This window comes from Nelumbo lutea, chromosome 3 (genome assembly GCF_056320005.1).
Source record: "Nelumbo lutea isolate HS-2025 chromosome 3, American lotus-T2T, whole genome shotgun sequence".
NCBI lineage: Eukaryota > Viridiplantae > Streptophyta > Magnoliopsida > Proteales > Nelumbonaceae > Nelumbo > Nelumbo lutea.
In genome coordinates, this window is record NC_142686.1 from 24,690,375 (window position 1) to 24,701,461 (window position 11,087).

Consider the following 11,087-nt stretch of genomic DNA (forward strand, 5'->3'; position numbering starts at 1 on the left):
GATGACCCGAATTGATCCATAGATCTAGCATTTGATAACCCAACCCAAAATCAATCTAATCCAAAATCAACCCGAAGTATCTTAACCCAAACCACTCAACTCAATTGCCAGGTCCCACGTCTAGCCGTGTGCATGATTTGGGGATTGGGTTCAACTATGACTCTGCCCATTCCAACACCTACAATGCTAGCTTGTTTCTAGACACTTGTGTAGGCGTGGATGAAAAGAGTAATTGAAGCCAATATTCTTTTAATTAAAAAGATAAATAAAGAACTAAATGGGGTTACTTGAATACATCCCCTTCCTTACCCAACACCACCTTGGAAGATAAAACCACTTATTATTATTGATTATAGTGAATATAATTTCTCACTCTCCATCAAAGTGTGAAATGTGCCCTGTGCCACCAAAGCAAAAAGCAAATGATAGGCTCAGTTTTTTGTTTGAAGTAAAAAGTAGGAAAAGGAAGGGAAACTTCAGCAAATCTTGTATAAGTTTTTCAGTTTTCTCTTTCTTTTTCCTATCATTTCTTTCAAACCAAACATAATGATAGTGATGTATTTATTTAAAAAGATATATAATGTGCCCAGTGATTTTACATTCTAATATGAACATTTTTCGAAAAAATTCATGGTACATCCAATGCATCATGCGTTAAATGTAATTGATTGAGATATAAATTTAATAATCAATCAATATTAATAAATGCATCGTGGTTCAACTCACATTTTTGTAAAGAAATACTTTATAGTTGATACAAAATTTAATAAAATATCTGTATTAATTAATATTTTTTAAATTTTGCTAATTAAGCGATGCAAAAAATTTCTGAGAAGTATAATTCTGAAATTATAGCCTGATACGTTTGTATCTCCAACTCCAACCATGCATTCGGCATTATTACGGTTTAGATAAAGTCTCTGTTAACTGCTAACTTGCTAGGTTAACGTGATTTGCGTGAAGAGCCCCCGTGACTAGATCTGTTTGGGCCGGGTTTTCATTCTGTATTAACAGATTCTTTTAAGGTCCGAGTTCGAGTCCGGCCTGACCATTGGGCTTACAATTTGGGCCCGAGTCCGATTCTCATAAAAAGCCCAAAGCCCAGGCCTGGGCCCGAGTCCAAAATTTAGCCCATGCTACTATTACTGAAGCGGCGGAATATAGAGAGAGAGTGATAAGGAAACTATAAAGAAAAAAATAAAAAAAATGTATATATTAAATTATAAATATATATATATTTCAATAAATATTATATTATTTATATATTTTATATACATATTATGTATTTTATAAAATATATAATACTGAGTCAGGCCGGGTCAGACTTGGACCGGGATTTTTTTGACAAATCTCGAACTCGGTCCATAACACAGTCGGACTTACTGTATTAGGTCCAAGGTCAGCCTAATTACATGACCAAGCCCGACCGGAGTGCGAGCCGGTCCGGGGCGGGCCATCGGGCTACCCGACCCATGAACAGTTCTTCGTAAATTTCGTAAATTACGATAACAAAGGAGGCTAATTTGGTCCTGAGAAAATCAATGAACAAAATCCAACCCCCAGTTACTGCTCTTGGTTGATACTTGTCTCTGTCCTGTCGATACGATTATCTCTGTAAACGGTGCTGGCATCCTCTCCACCTTTTTACAGTTTTACTTCGCACGTTCTTTGCTCCCGAATCTCTGTGATACTCACTTTTCCACTCGTTCCATGCTTCCAGCTTTACTCTCTTTGTATTCATTCTCTTTCTTTCATTGGAATCTCCGTTCATATATTCCGGCTATAGTCGCCGGAATCTGGCTCGATTTTTCTGATAAGAATGGAAGATTATTTGCAGCTTTTCGTGGACGAAACCAACTTTTACAACCGTATTGTTCTTGGCAGCTTTTTGCCGGAGAATCTCTGGAAACTGCTCCCTCACTTCCTCCAAACGTGGATTCGGAATTACATTGGAGCAACGGCCATTTATTTCATCTCTGGATTTCTATGGTGCTTCTATATCTACTACTGGAAGCGAAATGTTTATCTTCCTAAAGGTATCACATTTTTTATTTTCTTTTTTCTTCCCTTGATTTTATCATCGAAAGACTTCTCTCTTCGATCTTTTTATGTCTCTGTTAATCTTTGTTGTATTGGAAAGGATGAGCTCCTTGAATATTCTCTTCTAGCTGTTTGTTATTCTCTTCTAGTTCTCTTCTACTGCTATACTCGAAGTTCTGATCTAATTTCTTCTCTGGATGCTTGACCTCTATGGTCTTATTTGTACCTTCATTTTTGCTCTTTTCTTTTTGTTTTCTGATTGAGGACTATGCTTTTATTTTTTTTCCCGACAAGGAGAAGATGGTAAGTGATACAACAATGTTGAAAAGTCATGATTCCCAATATAGTCATCTCCGCATCTGACAGCCGGCATGTAGCTCTGCCTCTCCGTGTGGATCACTCTAGAGTTCATTGTTTAGTGACTTTTGGAAGTTGGAATTCCATGTGATTTCTTGGATTTACGCACAAGGCTTGTTCCACATGAACTATCTGGATCACGTGATGAGTTTGTTATCTCAATGGCGTTACAACTTTTCCACAATCAGTGAATTCATTCCTTTTCTTTGAATTTCTGGCATGGTTACATAAATGACTATGCAGTCTGTCCTCTGCTTTGAATTTCCGTTTGGCACTATTTGATAGGATCACAGGACTTGTCTAGCCTGATGGATCAAGTGATTTAGAGTCCTACTCTTGAATATTTGCTTATGACCAATGTGATACCATCACAACGCAACGTTTTTGGTTTGGTGAATCAGTGGTTGTTGAAACTTACCTTGCAAGTTGCTTGTTGTAATTGATGTAATAGGACTTTTTTTCTTTGTTGCCACCGTGATTTACTAATTTTGGCTCCACTAGATAATCTATTTAGATCTTATTATACATATTCAGAGCATTCTAGCTTCCCCCATCATTGGGACTTGAGGCTCATCTTCTATGGATTTCTTTTAAGCTGTATTTAATAGGATGGTGCTAGGCTGGTCCTGATAAGCATCGTTTTGGAATTTGGGATGCCTGAGCATCTAAAACAATAAAATGTGTTTTGAGTTGATGTACTGAAAACACAGACCATGAGACACATTTGGATAGCTTCGATGCTATAGATCAACTTAAAATTGTGGATTAGAACCATCTTTGCATTTTCCTATTTACTAATGTAGATGTATTTCATTATTGACACCCAAGAAGAGAACATTAACAGTAAAAAGAATACAATAATGAGCTTCTACTGATAATAATACGCTTAAAATGTAATAAAGCACATAAAGTATGCACTGCGTTGGTTTACAGATATTAGGCACTTCATAGCAAGTTTTAAGATGAAATTGCAGTACCTTGTATCAATAACTGTACTGTTATTGTTGGGTGCATGTGGGCACATTACGAATCCAGAAAAACTCAGAACAAAAAAAAAAGTTAGGAATTTGGAAGATCTTTACATATCCCATGCCCAATGTCAACACAGAGACCTTGAGGCAAAATGAAAGATCTAGGTATCATAGATTGGTCATTGTTATTTGTCAAATTGACAAATTCCATATTTAAATAGCTTCATATTTCAATGGATGAGTGTCTGCAGAATTACTAGGGTACAGAACATTGATATTGACCTCAGGCAAATATCATATGGTTGACTGTTAATAAGCCTGAGACATGTTTTCTTGGTTACTTACATTTCTGAACTTTAAGTGGATATTTTAATTACACAATGGAACACTAATGAACTACATTTGCTAGTGTACGTTTAGTCTTACATTTTTCCTCTTCATCCTTAAATTTGATAATAGCTCATAAATTATACATCTCAAAAGGATTAAAGCATGCAGAGGATTTCTATTCATTTGGTTCATGCTGTAAATTATGCATGAGTTCCTTTTCTTTCCCAATTCTCACTTGGACTACACAGTTTCATGAAAATTTGTACCTTTTATAACAGATTGACACTGGATTTTGGAATGTGGCTTCATTGGTACATTGATATCTTTACATTTTTATTCATGGGATCTTTTTTGTGTCTATCTGGATGAAAAACTTCCAACCTAAAAGGAAGAAAACGAAAAAATTTAATTGGAGTTAAGGTTCAAGTCATACTTCACTATATACTGATATTTTGAGTATTGAAATATGCTCTCTTTTTAGAAATTTCAAGTTGACATTTCGAAGTTCTGGTTTAATGCTGTTTCTACAGATGCCATCCCTTCAAACAAGGCCATGTTTTTGCAAACATTTGTTGCAATGAAGGCCATGCCATGGTATTCTGCTCTTCCAACACTTTCAGAGTACATGGTTGAGAATGGCTGGACAAGGTGTTTTTCTAGAATAAATGATATTGGATGGTCTGGTTACCTTGTGTATTTGGTAGTACATTTAGCAATTGTTGAATTTGGGATTTACTGGATGCATAGAGAGTTGCACGACATAAAACCTCTGTACAAGTATCTTCATGCAACACATCACATCTACAACAAGCAGAACACACTTTCTCCATTTGCAGGTAACTTTTACTCTGTATCTTATTCTATTGGCATTAAATATTCGTTGCAGGCTAAATGAAGAAATTTTGAATCATATGTTACTTGTGTCTATTCATGTAAAAGTTAACATGTCTTCAATGCTGTTTCTAAGCATTGGACTAATTTTTTTTGTGCATTTTAAGCCTGTACATAAGGCCAAAAGTCCTCATGATTACTTTTGTCACTTCTCGGAATCTATGAAATGATTATTGGCGTTATCAAGCTGTTTTATGTGACTTGACAACTCTGGATAGCCAATAGGCCAGACCAACATGACTAGTACTCTTTATGTGATACACATCAGGATGCCACCACTCTTTTATCAAGGTCCAACTTCCCAATTTCCGCAATCAAGAGTCCAGTTTAGGTAGGGGTCATTACTTGGTGATGCTAAAATCTCAGGCTGAAAAGCATGAGAATGCTGATTCGAGCCTGGGGGCTGCCACTTTGTGCAACGAATACCCCAGATAGCTGGGACCAACAGTGGGTATTGGCCTTTTTAGAGTCGGTCTGGTTTAGATATTGGCAACATGATTTTGCCCATTGTCCATGATATTAACTAAAACCTTTGTTATAATAGGAAGGTTAAAATGGTAAAGGAAGAAATGAACTAAAGCAGGAGGCCAAGGAACATGACAGCATCAACATGTGGTGAGAGAGGTTAACAATTGGTTAGGTGTGGACTGCAATTGGGTCAATAAAACAGCTAATACTGTAGCAGACTTGCAAGACAAGGAGTAAATGGGGATGCCTTGTTTTGGGAGGAAATCATGTAAGGGGCTTTAATAAGCATAAAGGGATTAGGTAGCTGATGCCAGCTTACCTGCTGTAATCCATGTAAATACTACCATAGGTACATTTCATTATTGAAGAAAATTTACTATACACACATACACACAATCATACATACAAATAATAAAAACTGATCAACGTATAGTTTTCTTAGAAACCACCATGGACTTGATTTGGTCATGTACTTCAAGAGTTCTGCAGATACCCATAGACAATGGAGTTCCAATCTAAAAACTAAGCGGTATTAGTTTACTACTTCGAGTTCATTTGCAATGGGCTCCAGATGATTCTATTATCTATTATTACCCCACTATTTTTTTTTCTTTTGTGATGTCTATAGAATTAGATTTGCCTTTGGCTATTTGACCCTTTCCTTCCACATGCTCTATATGGTAACCAACGATAAGAAGATCCAAATACTCCTAATGTGTAGGACATGTATAGGTGTTTTAGTACAAAAAAAAAGTCAGTACTTTTGAGATAATCATGCAATTTCTTTTATTGCTCATGCTCTGTTTCCAATGTAACTTTGTTTGGTGCTGAGACTTTAATTCTTTCTTACCTCTTGTATACTTTTACTTATGATGGCCCCATGCATGGGGCCAACATGTGGGGTTCATACAAGGGACCTGCAGGTGGAACCCACATATGAAACCTATCTATATTTTCTTTTTCTGCCGCAACCAAATGAAACAAAACAAAAATGGGTAAAAATTGAACGTCAATTTTACTCTGTAAGGTTTATTTCAACACAAGCATCATCTTTCTATGTTCCTTCCATATGTATTAGATTTATCTCTTAAATCAGAAATTTCTGTATGCTTTAATGAAATTGCATTCCACATTTTCCAAAGCTGCCTTCCATGGAATATTTGTGATAAAGTGATGAGAGCTTTATGTAGTTTTTCTATGTCATAAAGATATCTCTAGCCCTCCCCCCTCCAACCCATTCTCAGGGCAGGTTTTTATGCTTATCTCATGCAGTGTTTTGGTAGATTTGGTAAGAGGGTAATTTAAGATACTCCAGAAAAAGAAAAGTAATATTTCAGGTTGCAATTGAGTTGTTACATCAAAATCATCCGCTTGGTGAAGTATCTGGAGATATTTCAGACAGATGATGGTAGATTCTATCATAAAGAATGTGTCTAGGTGTCATTTATAAATAAAAAACATTGACACTTATATCTGAAACTAATCAGATGAGTGGTCATTCCTCATTCAGTATTTTTGATTAAACATCTGAAAGGCACAGTCAGGGTGGCTGATTCTTCAAAAGCAGAAATCCTGGCTGCACTCACAGGTCTTTGAATTGCTAAAGAGAAGGGCTGGTCTGCTCTAACCATTAAAGGAGACTCTGCAAATACAATAAGATGATTAGGGGAGAAGGAGGGAGGCCCTTGGAGGCTAGCTCATTACTTGACCGAAGCCAGAGATATTCTGGACATCATGACTGTAAATTTAATCTGGATTTCCAGAGAATTAAATACTACAGCTGATGGTTTAGCTAAATTGGGTACCTTCAGGGAAATCATGTACAGTGAAAGAAATCTGCCCCTGTAATTTCCTCTTGTTGGTTCAGCTGTAGCATGCACATTTCCTCGTGTACCTGACTTCTTTTTTAATATAATATTATAATCAGTTAACTTTTTCTCCAAAATAAAAACATCTGAAAGGCCCACTTATATCTGACATTTTGTTCTGATTAATAAGTGATTGGATCACCATATCACTTGTATTGTTGGTGCATATTAGGTGCTTTTCAGTGGCAAAAATACCTCTTACCCATGTTGCTTTCTCTCTCTCTTTCTCTCTCAAACAAAAAAAAAAAAAAACTTCGTACCCATGTTTAAAGAGAAGAATTTACGATGGCCATTCTGATAACCAACTCCAAAATAAGCTCTTGTTTCACTAAGACCTATAGATTTCAGAGGTATCACATTTCAGGCTTCCAAATACCACCTTAATCTCATAAAGTTCCAGGATGCTATTTTGAGGGTGCAATCCCTAGTCAGAAGAAGTTTGGTTAGTGCAGAGCAGAAATTCGGAAAGTTGGATACTTGCATTCGGAAAGTTCCGGGCAGAAATTTCCCAAAAAATGTTTTAGAGCAGAAATTCCCTAAAATGTGCTCCTGGAAGTCATGGGGTGTTGGATTTTGCTTCTCTCTTGTAAATCACCTTACTCCTCTCTCTCTCTCTCTCACACACACCAAAACATACAGAGATGGAGAAGGAAACTGCTCTTACCACAACACCCATATCATTCTATCTGAGTTCCCCTTCTCTGGTGTGATGAAGCTCTCTAGTGACTTATCTAGATGGCTATATTCTTGGCAACCTGGGTCCTTAAGTTGTTGGGGTGTGTGTAAAAATTATTAGATGGCAGCTATCTTGGAAGATTTGAGTTTTAGTTGGATTTTAAGGGTTCAACAGGGTCATTTCTCAGTGCAATGGTAAAATCTTGGACTGACGAGCATGGCTAGATCCTGGATATATTGAGGCCAATATTGGGTAATGGCCCTTTAATAGAAGTGGATTTCTTTTCCATAACTCAGGGGGCTTAGCCGCTTATGCTTTCAGTTTCTATTGGGTTGTCACTTGTGACTTGTCATGGGTCTAGGTTGATGCAGGCTCCTCGGTAGTAATAAGTTAGATGAAGGCAAGGAAATCTACTGCCCTTGGAGACTATGCTACCAGATTAGAGTGGCTAGATCTTTGTTTTCCAGAGTGAACCCCTCATCACACTAGTATTTTAAATTCTTAATCCAGTCAGTGAAGTAAGTTATATTGGTTCTTTTTCACTTTGAAACCAATGTTTTAAAACATGGATGCATGATGCAAGGCATTTCACTACCTAGAGGCGTGAGTCATAGTTCAGAACACAAGAGGCATAAGCCTCTTGAGCACAAGGAGGTGTTAACATCTTCAAGAGGGGGAGGAGGAAGAAGAAGAAGAAGAAGAAACCAAGGGAGTCTGGGAGCTCCACCCATGAGGTGTACGCCTCTGGTATGCCTATTGCCTTGTGCACCCAAGGCACATGCCTCAGAGGCATAAAAGCTTCCATCATGTCCCTCAGGGTGTATTGAGGGCACCTTTCCTAGAGGCACCCCTCTAGGCGTACACTTCCTGTGCCTTTTAAAACATTGTTCGAAAAATGCCTCTCCTTGTTGTAAACTAATTGTAGAGCTACCTGCTTCTTGGGGTTTGTATGCCTCATGTTAATACAATGCATTGCAGTTATTCATCAGAAAAAAAAAGATTAACTACCAAATCACTTAATCTTCAAAAGATTGCTATCTAGGGCTGAGGAAAGAAATTTAGCAATGTAAACTATCCTATGCTACTGCTCCCATGGTCTCCTCTATCAGCTTTTCCCAATCTAAGCTAACAAGAATGGAAATTTCTAAATCAAGGTTCAAAATTTTGTTACATGTTGGGTCATATTGGCTAATACATACTGTATTGGTGATACGACAAATATACATCTTTTGGGATTTTACCCATTTTAGGGGTAGGCAGGCCTAAGACCTACCCTCTGACCTATTTTTGAAAAAAAAAACACAAACTAAAAGAAAATAGGAACAGTGTGGTACAAAGTACTGATACACCCCTTCGCTGTGTCTATACTTTGAACCTTGTTCTTAATCTCTCAATAACACTAATTAATTGTGCCACCCATGTTCTACTACTAAACATCATCTCTGTGTTATTGGGCAATGACACTCGTTGCATTCCTGTTAAAGATTTGCATATCCACCGGTCAGGGGGGTTTCATATTAATGGGCATATCTCAAAATCTCACATATTCCCTCATTCTCAACTTCATAATGGGATATAACTTGAATAAATTCTTCTGAACCCAAGTAGTTTCCATAATACTTGAATGGAGATGATAATTGAGATATAACTTGAATTTTCCTTTAATATTTTCCTAGATGTAGTGAAATTAGTTTATACATTCTTTATTCCTCTCCTTACTTCTTAATGAAGCATAGTATACAAAGTGTGTGGCACATGGAGATGAAAAACACTATCCCATTAGTTTCCATATGATACATATTTGCTGCAATTAATGAACTCATTTTACACATTAACCACCTGATTGTAAGTTTGTAACACAAATAGGGAAAAGGGACTAGACCACAGAATCATGGTCATCAAATTCAAGTATTGGTCATTTTTCTTTTGAAGGTGAGCCAGGGAATGGTTAACCTACTTTAATGGTCAATCAGAAGTGAAGATAAAGTTGAACTCAAGTCTGTTTTAATGGTTAACCTACTTTTAACAGTTTCACAAGCTGGCATCAAATAGGGTAAAAATTTACTTAAAATCATGTGCATTGTTTACTTGAAGTAAGAAGAATATGAATCAGTAATGCTAGTGAAAGTAACAGAAACATAGTGAATAATGGCCAGCAGGTATGAAGGTATGCTTCTTCTCGTGTTAACTGAAGATAAAGAGAATTTTGGAAATCTTTCATGATCCTTGACATAAAAAAAAAAAAAAGCTTGTTGGACCCTCTTCATTTTGGATTGCCAAAAAAAAAGAAGGTTGTCAATTTCTCCGATCTTTCTTTTTGCAGCATTCTCAATGCATCTGCATCTTAAAAGACCTATAAAAGTTAAATTAGATGCTTTTGGTTTGAGTTTTATGAAGTTTCACAATTAGTACACCTACAGCAGTACACAGCACAAAGTTACTTTTCATTTAATCAGGATTTGAAATGGAAAACTGTAATAAGTACATTATTAATCAACAGATATTTTACTATTGGTTAAGGCTATCCGGGTCAGATTCCAGATATATTTGCTCCTTTATCACTGTTAGAATACCTTGTTATAACCGAAGTAACATGATCTTATACATTTTGAAATTCAATTATTCTGATAGAAGCTAGCTACAGTCTATCTTGATGTTTTATTTACCTGTTATTATTCCCAGGTTTGGCATTTCATCCACTGGATGGGATTCTGCAAGCAGTTCCGCATGTAATATCACTCTTCCTTGTGCCAACCCATTTCACAACTCACATCGTTCTCTTGTTCCTTGAGGCTATATGGACGGCAAACATTCATGACTGCATTCATGGCAACGTATGGCCTATCATGGGTGCTGGCTACCACACAATTCACCACACTACATACCGGCATAACTATGGCCATTACACAATATGGATGGATTGGTTGTTTGGAACTCTTCGTGATCCTTTGTCAGACTCAGCAAAGATGATTTGATGTGGTAATGTGGCCTTTGTACTTGCGGTGCAGGCCGACCCTGGGGCCTTGAATGTGCTTATGTTGCCTAATGAGCGTTGTCGTTTGGTTCTTTCCCCCTTGTATTTGGTTAGGCTGGTGTAGTCGGTGTGTAAATTATGATGATTAGGTTGCTGCTAAAATTGATCTATTTCTGTCTGTCTGATCCTTCTTCTTTGGATCATTAACCTGGATGGTGGTGGTGTTGATTCAGTCGAAAACTTGAAATAAAGAGCCCCCTATTAGAAGATCGAGTGCAGGGGAAGCAGTACAAGCAGTAGGATAAAAGTAAAAAGAGTAGTCTTTACAGAAAAGCTGATCAAGCCCAAGATATGTAAAGATTGGGGATGCCCCTGGCCCTGGAACTTCTTCTCTAAATCTTGTCTTCCCAGTTCCCACCGCCTCTGGCAATAAAGTCTAAGTCAATTAAGGAGTTGGTAACCGAATTATTCATGTAAATGAACCGTTTAGAAGAGCGGCTAGAGCCTTCGCC

At 37.2% G+C, this 11,087-nt stretch overlaps 1 protein-coding gene across 2 annotated transcripts; it reads left to right on the plus strand.

Moving 5' to 3' along the window:
- The first annotated feature begins 1,572 nt into the window (after positions 1 to 1,572).
- LOC148863689 (delta(7)-sterol-C5(6)-desaturase-like) lies at positions 1,573 to 10,842 on the plus strand. Of its 2 annotated transcripts, XM_088978829.1 has the most exons (4): positions 1,586 to 2,036; positions 4,229 to 4,346; positions 4,446 to 4,534; positions 10,284 to 10,842. In XM_088978829.1, exons 1-4 carry the CDS (start codon positions 1,820 to 1,822, stop codon positions 10,574 to 10,576), a joined length of 717 nt encoding a protein of 238 aa, XP_088834955.1. In that variant the 5' UTR covers positions 1,586 to 1,819; the 3' UTR covers positions 10,577 to 10,842. The 2 variants fall into 2 exon arrangements, with proteins under 2 accessions (XP_088834954.1, XP_088834955.1); XM_088978828.1 differs by having other exon boundaries at positions 1,573 to 2,036; positions 4,229 to 4,534.
- The last annotated feature ends 245 nt before the right edge of the window (positions 10,843 to 11,087 follow it).